General features: G+C 41.7%; 1 protein-coding gene across 1 annotated transcript; it reads left to right on the top strand.

The window, feature by feature from the left end:
- The first annotated feature begins 823 nt into the window (after positions 1–823).
- On the top strand, positions 824–15,243 carry LOC121859021 (SLIT-ROBO Rho GTPase-activating protein 1-like). The gene is made up of 12 exons (XM_042355715.1): positions 824–919; positions 6,150–6,485; positions 6,928–7,046; positions 7,308–7,465; positions 7,719–7,931; positions 9,004–9,109; positions 10,351–10,447; positions 10,933–11,128; positions 12,753–12,797; positions 13,513–13,693; positions 14,216–14,405; positions 14,737–15,243. The coding sequence occupies exons 1-12, from the start codon at positions 824–826 to the stop codon at positions 14,980–14,982; spliced, it is 1,983 nt and encodes a 660-aa protein (XP_042211649.1). The 3' UTR covers positions 14,983–15,243.
- The last annotated feature ends 4,529 nt before the right edge of the window (positions 15,244–19,772 follow it).

Below are 19,772 nucleotides of genomic sequence, written 5' to 3'. Positions count from 1 at the left end.
AAATTCTCAAAATATATGAAAATGCTCAAGAATATTTCTGAAAAATATGCAGAATACTCAAAATGTGGAAAATGATTAAATACTTGAATGCTCAGAATAATCAAAATTGCGAAAATGTCAAATGTGAATATTGGTATTTCTAAAATGCTGACGTTATCACTGTATTTCTGTGGGTTAAATTCTCTGATTAATTCTTATGGGTAACTTGCTGGGGTGGATGTATAAAGGTATTTAATGCTAGTAAATTCTTTTGTATTGTTGGTAATTTTGAGGTGTCAATTGCCTATCAATTGTTAAGGTCATTATAAAGGGTTGGTTGGGTGTAGAGAATTGGTTGTTAGCAGATGTAGGTATACAGTCCACCATGTATACTAAACACAGGTATACAGTCCACCATGTATATAACAAAACACATTATTTTGACTATCACTTACACCTTTCATTATTTACAAATCGACAAGAACACATCCCAGCTGCCTCACACATCCCGATAACCTTATCCATCATAGCTACACCTCACACATCCCGATAGCTTCACCTCACACATCCGATAACAGCTACCTCACATCCGATGCTGCTACACCTCACACATCCCGATAACAGCTGCACCTCACACATCCCGATAACAGCTGCACCTCACACATCCCGATAACAGCTACACCTCACACATCGATAACAGCTGCACCTCACATCCCGATAACAGCTACCTCCACACATCCGATAACAGCTGCGCCTCACACATCTCTTTACTTACAGACGGAGCAGCTGCACGTTCGAGTGTCTGCAGCTGCTGGAACTTCGTTAATGAACCAGACTCGTAAAGATGCCGGGACCAATATGCTATGGCTGGCCGTCTATCTCAATAATGTCATTCCTAGATTTAAAAGTGCAAGATGATGTCTCAAAGGATTTACAAAGGGTAAGAGGGCGTATGGTTATATTGGGATTAATTTTGGTGTTTTTTGGTCATATTGGGATTAATTTTGGTGTTTTTATATTGGGATTAATTTTCGTGTTTTTTTGGGTCATTTTGGGATTAATTTTGGTGGTTTTTTGTCATTTTGGGATTAATTGTTGTTTTTTGTCATATTGGGATTAATTTTGGTGTTTTTTATATTGGATTTAATTTTGGTGTTTTTTATATTGGGATTAATTTTGGTGTTTTTTTGGTCATATTGGGATTAATTTTGGTGTTTTGAGGTTATATTGGGATTAATATTTTTCTTTAGTTATTTTGTAATAAATTTGCTGTTTCAAATCTAACAGACCCTTGATATAATGGGCCCTTGATATACTGGGCCCTTGATATAATGGGCCCATGATATACTGGACCCTTGATATAATGGGCCTTGATATACTGGACCTTGATATAATGGGCCCATGATATACTGGACCCTTGATATAATGGGCCCTTGATATACTGGACTCTTGATATAATGGGCATTATACTGGACCCTTGATATAATGGACTTTCATCTCAAATACTTACGTTATATGGAGGTTTCATCTTTGAACCCTCGATATATGAACATTCCTCCAAATACTTAGTTATATGGGGTTTTCATCTATGGAAACCCAATATAACGAACATTCCCCAAATAACCCATTAAATATAGATCATGATATAGCCTAGACCCACAGTACTCTGAATCTAACGTCGAAAACAATTCCAGTGTAGAAATTGGTTCGAGAGCCACGAAGAACTGCTCAAGGTACTACAGGCTTCACACAACCATGAGAACATATCATACTTACAAACTGAGTTCAGAATGCAAGACTAAGCTGCGGAATTTTGAAGCCCAGAGGTAAGCTTGAGCGAGCTATCCCTAAGGAGAAGCTTGAAAAGACAAGAAGTTTCAGTCATTGAGAAGGAATTCAGAAGGTAAATTTAGCTGGGATTTGGATTCAAAGCTGGGGTTTGGGGTTGAAGCTGGATTTGGATTCAAGCTGGGGTTTGGGTTTAAGCTGGGATTTGGATTCTAGCTGGGTTAAAATTTAAGCTAGGGTTTGGATTTATGCGAGGTTAAGGTTAGGCTGGAGAAAAGTAGGAAGTAAGACTAAGCTGAGGGTGGGAATAAGCTGTTGGTATACAGAGTAAGGTATAAAAGTGTACTTAGACAGTGTAGGGTATACAGTGTACCTAGACAGTGTAGGTATACAAACAACATACGTACAGTGAAAGTATACATCATACACAGTGTAGGTATACAAACAACATAATTACACAGTGAAAGTATACAAACAACATACGTACACAGTGAAAGTATACAAAGAAAATATAAATTAAAATTCTACCCAAGTAAATACCAACAAAGTGACATATTGCAGCAAAACAAAAAACACATTAATAACAATATGGCATTTAAAATATAATAGGAGTCATTTTTAAAGGCAATATGTCAATTAGGTTATAATAGGTGTGGTAATTATGGGTTAATGGTGTGTTATAAAATGCCAGAATACAGTAGGTTTATTTTGTAATGTGAATAATACAGTAGTTGTATTAATAAACCACTAATACAACATTTACAATACAGTAGTTGTATTAATAAATCACAATACAATCAATTTATTTATTGATTTCTGATCCATACACTTGACAGCGAGCAGCAAGTACATGGATGCCAAACTCAAGGCACTCAAGGCCGGAATAGTACATCCTGTCAATGGACTCGTAACGCTGCTATCCAGAAATGCCGTTGAGGATCTGTCGGATATTGTGGATGTAGTACTAGTGGATGGTCCTTGTTTGTGTGGGGTAGTGTGGGTGGTGGTTGTGTGTGGGTAGTATGTGGGGGAGGGGTTGCTGGGTGTTTGTGTGAGAATTGTTGTTGTTTGTGTGAGAATTGTTGTTGTTTGTGTGAGAATTGTTGTTGTTTGTGTGAAATTGTTGTTGTTTGTGTGAGAAGTGTTGTTGTTTGTGTGTTGTTGTTGTTTGTGTGAAATTGTTGTTGTTTGTGTGAGAATTGTTGTTGTTTGTGTGAGGATGTTGTTGTTTGAGAATTGTTGTTGTTTGTGTGAGAATTGTTGTTGTTTATATAGAATTGTTGTTGTTTGTGGGAGAATTGTTGTTGTTTGTGAGAATTGTTGTTTATATGAGAATTGTTGTGGCTTGTGAAATTGTTGTTGTTTGTGGGAGAATTGTTTGTTGTTTGTGAAAAATTATTGTTGTTTGTGTGATAATTGTTGTTGTTTATAAGAATTGTTGTTTATATGAAGAATTGTTGTTGTTTTGTGTGAAAATTTTGTTGTTTTTGTGTGAAAATTGTTGTTGTTTGTGTGAGAACAAATCCTTATGTAGCTATGCTCAATAGAATGTATATAATGAACTTATGTCCTTAGCCCATATTTATATAATATTAATATGTGACAGAGACTAAGTCAAACCTCCTGAGTACATTAATTTACCCTTGAGTACAATGACATCCTCTAGAGTACAATTCTAATCTGTTCTTTGAGTAACAAGTGCTGTGAGTGTGTGTTGTAAATGACTTGTTATTGAGTGCGTGATTTAACAACTGTTGTGATTGAGTGCATTAATTTAACAGGACTTATTGTAGGTGCGTGATTTAACAACTGTTGTGATTAGTCGTAATTTAACAGGACTTGTTATTGGATACGTGATTTAACAACAGTTGTGATTGATGCGTAATTTAACAGGACTTGTTATTAGTCGTGATTTAACAACTGTTGTAATTGACTGTGTTGTAACAAATGCTATTAATCTACAGCATTATAACTATGATATGTTGTGACAAATGCTGCGATTGATTCTACACCATAACAAGCATAACAACAACAATTCTCCACAAACAGCTAACAACAGTGTATGGATTTTGGATTCCATAGCAGCATTGCCAAAGCCCTCCTAACCCCGTCTCCGGCGAGGAATGCCTTAGAAGGAGCCGCAGAATGGAATCGACGAAATCAACAAATCCATCAACAACCTGGACTCGAGTTGGATAAACAGAGATTCCTCGGAGTTCAACACAGCGGCTTTTATGCTCGAAGAAATTTGAGTTCCGGGGCACAAAGGAGATGGTGAGAGTGGGATCTGGTTTGGGGCGATTTGGTGTTTTTTTTAGGCTCGAGGATTATATTTGTTTTTCGATGGGGGTTGACGGTGTGGTGTTTTTAGGTTCAAGGATTATGTTTTTTTTTGATGGGGGTTTGACGGTGTGGTGTTTTTTAGGTTCGAGGATTATCTTTGTTTTTTTGATGGGGGTTGACGGTGTTTTTTTTTTTATGTGTTACCTCGAGGTTTAAACCCCCGTCCAACCCTTCCTTAGTGGTTGTTTGAGAATTAGTTATGCTAAGTATGCACTCTAGATTAGTCTGCCTCAAGTGCTTACCTGAAGATTTCCCCCTCCTCCTCCTCCCTTCCTCCCTCCTCCTCCCTCCCTCCCCCCTCCTCTAAAACTATCTCGGGGTGTCTAATCATCAGGTCATCCATAAAGGTCAAAATAACAAATATTCTCAATCATAAATTCACCTTTGACGACATAACAAATGAATAATAAATCCCCGTAAACAAATAATTTAAAACATTTGAATAAAAAAATAAATAATTTACCTCACAAACTTTAACCAATTTATTTATTTTTAATTAACCAACTATATAATAATAAATTTCTCAAAGTAATTTATTAAGTGTAAAAATCAATTATTAATTTGTGTTTAATTCTTTTATAATTGCGATTTTATATATACGTTGCAACATGTGGATTCGAACCCCTTGTTCTTATGCTGCAACATGTGGATTCGAACCCCTTGTACTTATGCTGCAACATGTGGATTCGAACCCCTTGTTCTTATGCTGCAACATGTGGATTCGAACCCCTTGTTCTTATGCTGCAACATGTGGATTCGAACCCTTGTTCTTATGCTGCAACATGGATTCGAACCCTTGTTCTTATGAACATGGGATTCCTTGTACTTATGCTGCAACATGTGGATTCGAACCCCTTGTTCTTATGCTGCAACATGTGGATTCGAACCCCTTGTACTTATGCTGCAACATGTGGATTCGAACCTCTTGTAATGCGATCTTGGGATTCTAATGCTTTGTTTTGGGATTAAATCATGGAATTTATTGAGTTTCATTCATCTATACTTGGTTTAATATGTCTATAATTACTGTTTCTATAACTACTGCCTCTGTGTACTGTCTCTGTAGCTACTGTCTATAACTACTGCCTCTGTGTACTGTCTCTGTAGCTACTGTCTTTAACTACTGCCTCTGTGTACTGTCTCTGTAGCAACTGTCTATAACTACTGCCTCTGTGTACTGTCTATAGCTAATGTCTGTCTACACTTTCATCCTTCCATACTATATTTATTCTGTCTATAACTACTGTCTATGTACTTCCTCTGTGTACTGTCTGGAGCTACTGCCTCTCATGCCACTTACCATTTCCTCAGTGTTTCAAGTTTATTTCAGTAATTCTTTATTTGATTATTATTATTATTATCATCACTTTTCAATGGCTACTTTCCAAACTTGCTTATGTCACCTCTGATTGCCTGACAGCTTAGTACAACCACTCGACCAATCAGTTAATCAGAGTACCGTCCCCATGTCTGAGGGTTGGCGACCACAGTCCTCCAATCTAAAAAGTTCTCGGGCTGTTTTTATCAATCTAAGAATTTGTTTGTCTCTTGGGAGTCCATTTTTAATTTCATTCATCCATCCTAGTTTCTGTTTTCCTATGGCCCTTCTATTATGGCCGTCCCTGCCATGGCCCTTCTACCCTGGCCGTTCTAACCTCACTTTTACCCATTATTGTTTGTTGTTATTCCCTCATTCCTAATTATATGACCAAAGTATCTCATATTTTTATTTGTATTTCAAGTATTTCTCTCTGAATTTTGTTTTGCGATAGTTACCCCCAAAAAGTTCCCCTCTCTCCTCTCCTGCTCAACCACGAACCCCAAAGATTCAGACTCGTGAACCCGAATCCTTTATGGCCAGAACATTGCATCGGTTTACTGCTCTGGGTTCACGAATCTGAATCTCGGGCTCATTAATCCGAATCCCGGGGTTAATGAATCCGAATCCGGGGGTTGTTTTAAGCATCGAGAGACGACGGGACTTTTTTTTTTTTTCCTGCCGTGACTCATAATATTTACCTACTCGTTCTATGGACTAGTATGTGGCAGGCACTGTCTTACCCCAGTGCCAGACTCACGAGGACTCCAACACAGTACAGGTGAACCAGGTGGTCGTCAATCGTCAAGTCCAAGAGGAGATGGAAAAACGTTACGCCCATCTGGTCTCTCGGCTCACCAGCCTCAAGACCGAGTCGGAGGAGACTTGGAAGACCATAGAGACCGCAGAGAAGACCCTAATGGAGATGATCAATCAGAGGGACTACGACTGTGCGCATTATTTCATCGACGAGCCGCGGATGGATAATAAGCAGCCCGAGTCGATGCTTATCAAGATGAAAGCCGACCGACAGGAAACCGAGGATTTCTACCTGAGTGTGAGTTTGGAGTCTTGTTCAGGGTTGAGAAAGTTTAGGATTTTCTTCAGGATTTAGAAAGTTTTTGAAGATTTTATTCAGCATTTAGAAAGTTTTTGAAGAATTTGTTGACGATTAGGAAGTTTTTGATGATTTTGTAAAGCATTTAGAAAGTTTTTAAAGAATTTGTTGATGTTTTAGAAAGTTTTTAAAGATTTGTTGATGATTTAGAAAGTTTTTAAAGATTTGTTGACAATTTAGAAAGTTTATATAGATTTTGTTAATGATTTAGAAAGTTTTTGAATATTTTGTTCATCATTTAGAAAGTTTTTGAAGACTTTCCCCTTAGTGTATCGAGTCAGTTCATCATTTAGAAATTTAAGAAGACTTTTGCATTACAGTATCGACTCGGTTCAACATTAACACGAATAAAATCTTGACCCTAAACTAAAACACATTTCAGAAATTCCGTGAGTACACCCTCGGCAGCAACCTCATCACACGCCTTCAAGCACGTTACGAACTGATGCGTAAAGCCCTTGGCGATGAGACACAGACCACGTCCTCCCCTACGCCCCAAAGGTTCGTGTTACGGATGTTGTTGATGAAAGATGTGTGTAATCCGCCGGTTTATGTGGATAGGAGTTTACTATGTCGGATTGATCGGATACTTGGTATATTAGATGTGGATAAATCTCTCTCTCTCTCTCTCTCTCTCTATCCATTTATTTGTCTGCCATCAATATTAGATGTGGATAAATCTCTCTCTTCTTCCTATCTCTCTCTCTCTCTCTCTCTCTCTCTATCCATTTATTTGTCGACTCACGTTATCCACCACCGCAGAAACTTGGTAAACAAACCTCGCCGTCGACGGATCGGGCGAAATCCTCTGATGGGTCAACCTAAGCTGTTCGGTGGGTCGCTCGAGGAATACCTTGAAGCCACTGGTCAAGATATACCTTTAATTATGAAGTCTTGCATTAGGGTCATCAATCTGTATGGTAAGTAGTGATGCTGTGGGGGGGAGGGGTGTGTGTGTGTGTGTGTGGGGGTAAATATATATGTGTGTATGTAGGTATGTATGTATTGTATGTATATATATCCATGTATGTGAGTGTCTATAGGTATGTATATGTATAAAAATGTATAAATCTAAGTAGTATACATATTCCTACCACCATGAACTAACACGAAAGACGACGAGGAGAATCCCGTCGCACTAAACAAATCTGATAACTTATCGTACCTCCTCAGGATTGCACCACCAAGGGATCTTCAGGGTGTCGGGTTCGCAGGTGGAGATCAACAACTTCAGGGAGTCGTTCGAGAGGATGGAGGATCCCCTGGCTGACGTTACTGACGCCTCGGACATCAACAGTGTGGCCGGAGTGTTGAAACTCTACCTTAGGGAGCTTAGGGAACCTCTCTTTCCCACCGTATTCTTCGACCAGTTTATGGAGATTGCCCGTGAGTCGTTGTGTAGCGTGAGGTGTATTTTTTGACTTACGAATTGATTTACGTGATTTTTGCTGTTTTTTTAGGAATTAAACTCGCGTAAATTAGTTCGTTGAGTTTGTTTGTGAATTGTTATCATGTGTTCCTTGATATACGGATTGATTTACGTGATTTTTGCTGTTTTTTAAGGAATTAAACTCGCGTAAATTAGTTCGTTGAGTTTGTTCGTGAATTGTTATCATGTGTTCCTTGATATACGAATTGATTTACGTGATTTTTGCTGTTTTTTTAGGAATTAAACTCACGTAAATTAGTTCGTTGAGTTTGTTCGTGAATTGTTATCATGTGTTCCTTGATATACGGATTGATTTACGTGATTTTGGTTTTTTAAGGAATTAAACTCACGTAAATTAGTTCGTTGAGTTTGTTTGTGAATTGTTATCATGTGTTCCTTGATATACGAATTGATTTACGTGATTTTTGCTGTTTTTTAGGAATTAAACTCACGTAAATTAGTTCGTTGTTTGTTTTGAATTGTTATCATGTGTTCCTTGATATACAATTGATTTACGTGATTTTTGCTGTTTTTTTAGGAATTAAACTCCGTAAATTAGTTCGTTGAGTTTGTTCGTGAATTGTTATCATGTGTTCCTTGATATACGAATTGATTTACGTGATTTTTGCTGTTTTTTAAGGAATTAAACTCGCGTAAATTAGTTCGTTGAGTTTGTTCGTGAATTGTTATCATGTGTTCCTTGATATACGAATTGATTTACGTGATTTTTGCTGTTTTTTTAGGAATTAAACTCACGTAAATTAGTTCGTTGAGTTTGTTCGTGAATTGTTATCATGTGTTCCTTGATATACGGATTGATTTACGTGATTTATAGGAATGAAACTCACGTAAATTAGTTTTTATGAGTTGTTTTGATCTGTTGGATTATATGTGGGAGTTCCTTGATTTACGAATTGATTTACGAATGAGACTCGACGTAAATCGGTTCGTATAGATTATTCATGAGTTGATAAGATTTCATAGCACTGTATTGACTCCAGACTCTCTCCCCCCCCCCCCACCTCACAGCCCTAGAGAAGAAACACGACTTCGTGGTAAAGATGAGGGACGTGGTGACTAGTCTTCCTCGACCTGTGTTCGTCGTCATGCGTTACCTCTTTGCGTTCCTTAACCAGTAAGTAAATAAACCAAGTCTAGGGTTGCAGCGGAACTTAATAAACGAAGGTACATTAGGGTACTCTAGGGATGCATTGTAACTTATTAAACAAAGCTACATTAGGGTACATTCTTGTTATGCATTGTAACTTAATTAACAAAGGTACGTTATGGTACACTAGTTATGCATTGTAACTTAATTAACAAAGGTACGTTAAGGTACACTAGTTATGCATTGTAACTTAATTAACAAAGGTACGTTATGGTACACTAGTTATGCAGCGGAACTTAATAAACGAAGGTACATTAGGGTAAACTCGCTCCGAAATTCATCTTTAACCGAGGATGTCCGATGAATTTCAAAATAAACACCGAGACTCCCGATTTCTCACCAGGGTTGCCAAAACACTTCACCAATTGCGTCATCGTGAAACATAAAAACTCGAAGACAATTTTTAGAACGAGTTTTCTTTAGGGTGAATAAAAATAACTAAAAAAATAACTGATTTTGTGAATTTATTTATAAAGATTGGGAATAAATTTGAGTTAAAAGATATGATTAAGTTTATTTTATTACAGGTAGTTATTCAGTAGTTTAAGGTGTCTTGTGTACAATTTATTCATTGGTAAAATGTAAGTTAGTTTTATTTTATAGTTTGTTACTTAAATCTACTTAAATACACTTAATATTGTGATATAAGTTAGTTTTAATTTATCGTCTGTTTCTTATATCTACTTAAATACACTTAATATTGTGATATAAGTGTTATTGTTTCATTGCAGATTTACTTAAAAAATTCTCCCCTTACTTAATTTAGTATTTTAAGTAAGCCACAGTGTTTACTTCATTACTTATATATACTTAAAGAACACTTAATTGAATGTTATAAGTAAGACAGTCCATCATTTTTCACTTACAAATACTTATAAATATTTAAATTAATGTCATAAGTAACTCAGTCCATTGTTTATCACTTACAAATATTAAAAAACAATTAAATTAATGTTATAAGTATTATTCCTCACTTACAAAACACTTAAACAATATTCTCTACTCTTCACCACAATGTTGCTTCACTCTCTCTCTCTTTTACAGGTACTTTAATGGGCTGCACCGTGGGCTGGTGTTGTGCCCATAGTACATCCTTCTTTACTCACACACCCAAACTCTCTCTCCATAACAAGGTTTTATTTTCCCGCAGTTTGTCTGAATTCTTTTATTTTCCCGCAGTTTGTCTGAATTCTTTTATTTTCCCGCAGTTTGTCTGAATTCAGCGACGAAAACATGATGGATCCGTACAACCTGGCCATCTGTTTTGGGCCAACACTAGTTCCCATACCTGAGGATAAGGACCAGGTAATTACTCTTATTACTAGAACAAGGACCAGGTAATTACTCTTATTACTAGGACAAGGTGGAGAATGAAACACCCTAGACAAGAACAAGAGAAGCGTTGTAAATAGCTCATGATATTTACCTGAAGCCGTTTTACGTTTCTCGGAATTATTAAAGTTTATTTTTTTATTTTTTTATTATTTTTTTCTCGTTCTGACGGATTTGTTGAGAGTCATTTATTATTATCAATATCGGTAATTTAGTTGAAAGTTTGTTGTTGTTGGTTAGGTTAGGTTAGTTTATGTTATGTTAGGTTAGTTTACGTTACGTTAGTTTAATGTTATATTACGTTAGGTTACATTGGGATAACTAACATAATAATAACCCACTTCTTACAGGTCCAGTACCAAAATTTAGTTAGGTTACGTTAGGTTATTGTTGTGTTAGGTTATGTTACGTTAGGTTACGTTGGGATAACTAACATAATAATAACCCACTTCTTACAGGTCCAGTACCAGAATTTAGTGAACGAGCTGATCAAGAACATCATCATCTTTAGCGAGGACATCTTCCCTAGCGACGGCGGCCACACCTACGAGAAATACATCTCCCGTGACTCCATAGACCTTGAGGCCGAGGTGGGAGACGCCCCTTCAGAGGCTCACGATGACGTCGACTCGGAACCCGGCCAATCGGAGGACGGTAAGTCGCGAATTGTCGACGGTCGGTTTATGTGATGTTTTCCTGGATCGTTGAGCGAGTTAGTTTCATCTATATTGACGTTTTAATGAGGTAGTCAAGTGAGTAAGTTTATCTATATTGATGTTTTAACGAGGTAGTTAAGTGAGTTCATCAACGTTGACGTCTGATTTAACAGGAGCCATTTTTCTTGTTTTCATGAATTGTCGTATAAAATAATATCCCATTGCTTTTATTACACTGATATCCTGCATTATCCGAGATACCGTTTATCCGTTCGCCTCTTTCACTATCCGAAAACCCTATTTGATGTAGTGTGTTAATATGTTTGCTTTGCTTGTGATTAATTTATTTGTGTTTGTTTTTGCGTTTGTTTAATTGTTTTTGCCAATAATTTGCTTTGTTACAGCTTAATGTATTTGTTTGTTGGTCTGAGGTTAGTGGACTTTTGAGACACCCTGTACAGTATGGCACACTACTTATGACACCACCTGTACGGTATATATATGACCTATGACACACCCTGTACAGTATATATGATCTATGACACACCCTGTACAGTATATATGACCTATGACACACCCTGTACAGTATATATATGACCTATGACACACCCTGTACAATATATATGACCTATGACACACCCTGTACAGTATATATGACCTATGACACACCCTGTACAGTATATATGACCTATGACACACCCTGTACAGTATATATGACCTATGACACACCCTGTACAGTATATATGACCTATGACACACCCTGTACAGTATATATGACCTATGACACATCCTGTACAGTATATATATGACCTATGACACACCCTGTACAGTATATATATGACCTATGACACACCCTGTACAGTATATATGACCTATGACACACCCTGTACAGTATATATGACCTATGACACACCCTGTACTGTATATATGACCTATGACACACCCTGTACAGTATATATGACCTATGACACACCCTGTACTGTATATATGACTTACGACACACCCTGTACATGTTGTTGTAGCATGTAACTTATTCAATCAATGATCGATCATAGTCTCCGATGCCTGATCAAACATCTTTAGGGAGTATTGACAGAGAAACATTTCAGTACAGTAGAACGTTAATGTAGTTGTGTTAAGGTGATCGTTGGGGCAGGTCTCGTTACCTTGTCTTACGGCGGCTGAGAATTGATTGATTTTTGAGAAATATTACTTGTACTATCCCATCCTAACCTAACCCTAAACCTACCCTAACGTAACCTAACCTAACCCTAACGTAACCTAACCTAACCCTAACGTAACCTAACCTAACCCTAACGTAACCTAACCTAACCCTAACCCTACCCTAACGTAACCTAACCTAACCCTAACCTAACCTACACTAACCTAACCTACCCCAACCTAACCTACCCTAACGTAACCTAACCCTAACGTAATCCAACCCAACCTAACCTAACCCTAATGTCAAGCAATTAAAAACCCAAATAACCTCAACTAATCGGCCATTACCCAAGACGACACACACAACTAGACCCGCCCTAACGACTCTCCGCACCAGTTAGTATACTTGTTTTGTTCACGTGCATGTTGTCTTGATCGTGTCTTTGTCGCTTTTGTTGCAGATTCTGTGTTTAGAGACAGAGACATAACGCTACAGATCTTTGGAAGTAAGTTCATCTGTTTTGTGTGCAGCGAAACCTCGATATAATGGATTTTTCTCAATATAGTTCGTGATATGGAGGTTTTAGTACAGACTTTCATCTCTATATAGTTCGTTATATGGAGGTTTTGCATCTAATGGAACCTTGATATAATGGATTTTTCTCAATATAGTTCGTTATATTGAGGTTTTTACATCTAATGGAACCTTGATATAATGGATTTTTCTCAATATAGTTCGTTATATTGAGGTTTTTACATCTAATGGACCCTCGATATAATGGACTTTCATCTCTATATAGTTCCCTCGATATAATGGACTTTCATCTCTATATAGTTCTTATATGGATATAATGGACTTTCATCATATAGTTCGATATTGAGGTTTTACTGTTTGTTTAGTTTTGCTTGTTTGTGTTTGTTTGTTTGTTTGTTTCTATTTGGATCAACTGTACATTAGCCCCCCTCCCCCCCATCAGCTTAAGTCACCTGATGGTTAAAATACCTTAATGCTTCCTGGGGGTTAGGTTAGGTTGCAGTAAAGCTTAGCCTAAACTTTCCCCAGATGACTAAAGCTTATCCTAAACTTTCCCCAGATGACTAAAGCTTACCCAAAATTTTCCCCAGATGACTAAAGCTTATCCTAAACTTTCCCCAAATGACTAAAGCTTTCCCAAAATTTTCCCCGAATGACTAAAGCTTATCCTAAACTTTCCCCAACAGAGAGCGAGATTCTTGAAGCCATCGCACAGTTTGACTTCAACGCTCGGTCTGAACGCGAACTAAGCTTCAACAAAGGCGATGTGCTCGTTCTACACTCCCAGGTCTCTAGTGATTGGTGGAGAGGGTCGTTCCAAGGCAAACAGGGCCTCATTCCAGACAAGTATATACTGCTAAAGATTAGGTAAGTCCAACGAGGCAGTTCAGGTGAATAGGTAAGTCCAACGAGCGGTTACGGCGCTCGTTTCGTGTCCCTGGGTGTCGTTGGTTCGATCCCCGGGCGCCTCTAGTTCACCCAGTTGTAAACGGGTACCAATGGCTTAGTATACGGTGTACTATATCCACACCGCCTCTGATAAACAGTCGTGTCTCCGAAAGTTCTTTGTTTTATAGCTTTATTACTTTTATATTTAGCTTCCCTCATATTTTAGCTGCAGGTGTGTGTGTTAATGATAGCTGTAAATAGTTTGTTTAGCTTTTCTCGATAATTTAACTGTAGGTGTGTGTGTGTTAATGATAGCTTCGGTTTATAGCTTCCTTCATCATACTTTAGCTGTAGGTGTTTGTGTTAATGATAGCTTAATTACTTTTATATTTAGCTCTCATCTCGATAATTTAACTGTAGGTGTGTGTGTTAATGATAGCTTAGGTTTATATTTAGCTTTCCTCATCATATTTTAGCTGTAATAAGTAAGTTATATTACAGAGATGAAGACAAAGACCGTCTGAGTGATCGAGGCGCAGCGGAAGTCCTACGGAGGCGAGCTTCCTCATCCTCCGAGTCCATCTTATCATCCTCCACACAACAGTCCTCCGAGGGGGTCATCCGGCCCACGTCGCACAACGGGGCGGCCCAGGCTCCCCTCTCCCCCTCCCCGGCCTCAATGCAGAGTCAAGTAAGTGCCTATAGCCGCTCCCCACTAACCCCCACCCCCCCTCACTCACACTGAATACATTACGTTGGTGAATTTAACCCGACTCGCTTCCATGGCGCTGTGATTAATCTTAGGTTATGCATTGTATTTAATCGCTTAGTTTAGGCCTGTGCATGTTGTGTAGCGTGAGATTAACACACAGTGTGGGGCAGGCCGGGGGTAATGAACGCTCCATCTTGCCACGGTGGACGTACGCTCGATCGGACGGGACTTAAATCTCCCGTCCTGTCGTGCGTGTGGGGGGATGTGCCGAGGCGTTGGACCCATTACCACTTTTATTCCCCCTTCCTAGGACTCTTGTGGGAGCCCAGTGAGCCGCGACGGGCTAGGCGGTGCCTCCTCCTCGCTGGGGCTAGACTCCGGCGGGGCGTCGGACGGGGCACAAGCAGACGGGGGACGCCCGACCTCGCCGCTGCCGAGCACCCCAGGGCAGGCCTCCCACTCCCCCACCCCCCCACACTCCCTTCAACACGGGGCTTGTCTCTCCCTCTCAGATGTGTCAAGTATCGTGTCCACACAGGAGGAGGTAACATCTTAGTTGGTGTGTTCGGAAGAGTTTATTAAGTTCTTTTGGTTAATTTTCTTGTTTAAGTTTAATATTGTCGGGTTAGTCAAGATTTTTGGAGGAAGCCGTCGTGTAGCGGACAACACTGGGGCCTCACGTCACCAACAGGGGCCTAGATCAGTGTTAGTGAAGGAAGACACAGTGTTTGTTATATACTACACAACACTGGGGCCTCACCTCACCAACAGGGGTCTAGATCAGTGGTGGTGAAGGAAGACACAGTGTTTGTTATATACTACACAACACTGGGGCCTCACCTCACCAACAGGGGTCTAGATCAGTGGTGGTGAAGAAGACACAGTGTTTGTTATATACTACACAACACTGGGGCCTCACCTCACCAACAGGGGCCTAGATCAGTGGTGGTGAAGGAAGACACAGTGTTTGTTATATACTACACAACACTGGGGCCTCACTCTCACCAACAGGGGTCTAGATCAGTGGTGGTGAAGGAAGAAGCACAGTGTTTGTTATATACTACACAACACTGGGGCCTCACCTCACCAACAGGGGTCTAGATCAGTGGTGGTGAAGGAAGACACAGAAGAGATATACTACACAACACGGGGCCTCACCTCACCAACAGGGGTCTAGATCAGTGGTGGTGAGGAAGACATGTTTGTTATATACTACACAACACTGGGGCCTCACCCTCACCAACAGGGCCCAGGATCAGTGGTGGTGAAGGAAGACACAGGTTTGTTACTCTACATGACACTGGGTCTCTCTGTAGGGGTCTAGATCAGTGGTGGTGAAGGAAGACAGTGTTTGTGCTCTACTGGGGCCTCCTCACCAACAGGGTCCTAGATCAGTGGTGGTGAAGGAGACGACAGTGTTGTTGCTCTCACACAACACTGGGGCTCACCTCACCAACAGGGGCCTAGATCAGTGGTGGTGAGAACACAGTGTTGTTGTCTCTGTACAAGCACTGGGGCCTCACCTCACCAACAGGGGCCTAGATCGAGGTGGTGGTGAGGAGACACAGTGTTTGTTGCATACCACAACACTGGGGCCTCACCCTCACCAACAGAGGCCCTGGATCAGTGGTGGTGAGGCGCTACAGTGTTTGTTTTATACTCACAACACTGGGCCTCACCTGGCAGGGGCCTAGATCAGTGGTGGTGAAGGCACAGTGTTTGTTATGTACTACACTGGGGCCTCCCTCTCACCAACAGGGGTCTAGATCAGTGGTGGTGAAGGATTTGCAGTTTATATACCACACAACACTGGGGCTCCCTCACCAACAGGGCCCAGATCAGTGGTGGTTGAGAGGAAGACCAGTGTTTGTTATATTCTACACTGGGGCCTCACCTCTAACAGCTGGGGCCTAGATCAGTTGTGGTGAAGGCGTGTTTGTTACTACCAACACTGGGGCCTCACCTCACAACAGGGTCTAGATCAGTGGTGTGGTGAAGGAAGAACAGTGTTTGTTATATACTACACCTGGCACTGGGGCTCTCCTCACCAACAGGGGTCTAGATCAGTGGTGGTGAAGGGGAAGACCTGTGTTTGTTATACTACTGACTGGGGCCTCACCTCCTGTGAGGGCCTAGATCCAGTTGTGGTGAAGGAAGACACAGTGTTTGTTATATACTACACAGCACTGGGGCCTCACCTCACCAACAGGGTCTAGATCAGTGGTGGTGAGGAAGACAGTGTTTGTTATATACTACGCAACTGGGGCCTCACCTCACCAACGAGGCCTAGATCAGTGGTGGTGAAGGAGACACAGTGTTGTTTATTGCTACCTGGGGCCTCACCTCCCAACAGGGGTCTAGATCAGTGGTGGTGAAGGGTACTGATGTTTGTTATATACTACAACACTGGGGCCTCACCTCACCACAGGGAGTCTAGATCAGTGGTGTGAGAGACAGATGTTGTTATATGCTCACAACACTGGGGCCTCACCTCCCCAACAGGGGTTAGATCAGTGGTGGTGAAGAAGAGGGCCTATGTTTGTTTTACACAACACTGGGGCCTCACCTCACCAACAGGGTCTAGATCAGTGGTGGTGAAGAGGCCTGATGTTTGTTATATCTACCCCAACACTGGGGCCTCCTGCCTCTAACGGGGTCTAGATCAGTGGTGGTGAAGGAAGGGCGTGTTTGTTTATACTACAACATGGGGCCTCACCTCACCAACAGGGGTGTCTAGATCAGTGGGTGATGAGGTGAACACAGTGTTTATTTATATACTACACATCAGGGCCTCACCTCACAACAGGGGTCTAGATCAGTGGTGGTGAAGACACAGATGTTTGTTATATACTACACAACACTGGGCCTCACCTCATAGCCCAGGGTCTAGATCAGTGGTGGTGAAGGAGACCTGATGTTTGTTACTATCTACCTACTGGGGCTCACCTCACCAACAGGGTTCTGAATCAGTGGTGGTGAGGAAGACAAAGTGTTTGTTATATACACTGTGCTGGTGTCACCTCACAAGCAGGGGCTAGATCAGTGGTAGTGAAGGAGACACAGTGTTTTTTATATGCTACAGCACTGGGCTCACACTCTGTGGGTCTAGATCAGTGGTGGTGAGGAGAGGTCCTGGTGTTTGTTATGTCTACGCCTGGGGTTCACCTCACCAGCAGGGGTCTGGTCAGTGGTGGTGAAGGAGACACTGTGTTTGGTTTTATATGCAGGGCCTCACCTCACCAGCAGGGTCTAGATCAGTGGTGGTGAAGGCCTGATGTGTTTGGGGTGTGTTTGGTGGGTGGGGTTGTGTACTGACAGCACTGGGGCCTCTGTCACCAGCAGGGGCCTGGGTCAGTGGTGGTGGAGGAGGGCTTAAGTGTTTGTTGCTACTACCAACAGTAGGTCACCTCACCAACAGGGTTCTGGATCAGTGGTGGTGAAGGAGGTCAGTGTTTGTTATGTGCTGCACAGCACTGGGGCCTCCCTCACCAACAGGGGTCTAGATCAGTGGTGTGAGGAAGACCTGTGTTTGTTATATCTGCACAACCTGGGCTCACCCTCACCAACAGTGGCTAGATCAGTGGTGGTGAGGAGGGCAGTGTTTGTTATATACTGACAGCGAGGGGTATGCACTCACCAGCAGGGGTCTGGGGTGAATCGGTGAGAGTGAGGAGAGGACCTGATGTTTGTTTTGCTGCCTGCACTGGGGCTCACCCTCACTGTGAATTCTAGATCGGTGGTGGTGAAGGAGACTATGTGTTTGTTTTCTGCACAGCACTGGGGCTCCTGCCTCATGTGCTGGGGGTTAGATCGGTGGTGGTGAAAGGAAGTGATGTTGTATTCACAGCCTGGGGCTCACCTCTGTGGGGTCTAGATCAGTGTGGTGGTGAAGGTATGTTGTATAACCTGGGCCTCACCTCTCAAAGGGTCTAGATGTGTGGTGGTGAGAGGAGGCTGATGTTTGTTATATACTACACAGCACTGGGGCCTCTCCTCATCAACAGGGGTCTAGATCAGTGGTGGTGAGGAGACCTGTTTTTGTTATATCTACACCAGCACTGGGGCCTCACCTCACCAACGGTCTAGATCAGTGGTGGTGAAGGATTGCAGTGTTTGTTATATGCTACACAACAGTGGCCTCACCTCACCAACATGAGTCTAGATCAGTGGTGGGTGAGGACACAGTGTTTGTTTTGCTGCACACAACCTGGGGATCTGACCTCACCAACAGGGTGGATTCCAGTGGTGGTGAAGGGCCGTGTTTGTTTTCTGCCACCACTGGGGCATCATCCCAGCTGGGTCAGTGGTGGTGGAGGTACGTGTTTTGTTATATGCTACCTGCACTGGGGTATCACCTCACCAGCAGGGTCCTAGATCAGTGTGGTGGTGAGGAAGACTTGATGTTTGTTACCTACTACACAACACTGGGGTATCACCTCACCAACAGGGGTCTAGATCGAGTGGTGGTGAGGGGAGCTGAGTGTTTGTGCATATGCGACACTGGGGCATCACCTCACCAACAGGGTTCTGGTCAGTGGTGGTGAGGGAGGCTTGATGTTTGTTATATACTACAGCATGGGGCCTCCATCTTGACAGGGGTCTAGATCAGTGGTAGTGAGGCACCTGATGTTTGTTATATACTGCAACACAGGGCCTCACCTCAACAGAGTTCTAGATCAGTGGTGGTGAGGAGACACAGTGTTTGTTATATACTACGCTTAGGGCTCCTCATACTGGGTCTAGATCAGTGGTGTGAGGGGGCTAAGTGTTTGTTGCTGCAACGCGGGCTCAACCTCACCAGCAGGTCTAGATCAGTGGTGGTGAGGAAGAGGCTGTGTTTGTTATATACTACAGCACAGGGCTCACCTCACCAACAGGGTTTAGATCTGTGGTGGTGAGGGGGCAGTGTTTGTTTTCAACATGGGGCTCACCTACCAACAGGGGTCTAGATCAGTGGTGGTGAGGAGGCTACAGTGTTTGTTTTACTCTGCCACACTGGGGGGCCTCACCTCACCAACAGAGTCTAGATCAGTGGTGGTGAGGGAAGACCTGTGTTTGTTATGCTACTCACAACACTGAGGCCTCACCTGCAACAGGGTGTAGTCAAGTGGTGGTGAGAGAGGCTTACAGTGTTTGTTATTCTACACAGCACTGGGGCTCACCTCACCAACAGGGGTCTAGATCAGTGGTGGTGAGGGAGACATGATGTTTGTTTATACCTCAACCTGGGGCCTCACCTCACCTACAGGGTCTAGATCAGTGGTGGGTGAGAGGAGAGGTGTGTTTGTTTATACTGCAGCACTGGGGCATCTCCTCATAACAGGGGTCCTAGATCAGTGGTGGTTC

Source organism: Homarus americanus, unplaced genomic scaffold, assembly GCF_018991925.1.
Source record: "Homarus americanus isolate GMGI-L3 unplaced genomic scaffold, GMGI_Hamer_2.0 scaffold53033, whole genome shotgun sequence".
Taxonomy (NCBI): Eukaryota; Metazoa; Arthropoda; class Malacostraca; order Decapoda; family Nephropidae; genus Homarus; species Homarus americanus.
This window is presented reverse-complemented; position numbering and strand designations above follow the sequence as displayed.

Coding starts and splice junctions, on each gene's coding strand:
- LOC121859021 (XM_042355715.1), top strand. CDS start 824: ATGCCGGGACCAATATGCTATGGCTGGCCGTCTATCTCAATAATGTCA. Junction 12,798..13,512: donor AACGCTACAGATCTTTGGAA/GTAAGTTCATCT, acceptor TTTCCCCAACAG/AGAGCGAGATTCTTGAAGCC. Junction 14,406..14,736: donor CGGCCTCAATGCAGAGTCAA/GTAAGTGCCTAT, acceptor CCCCCTTCCTAG/GACTCTTGTGGGAGCCCAGT.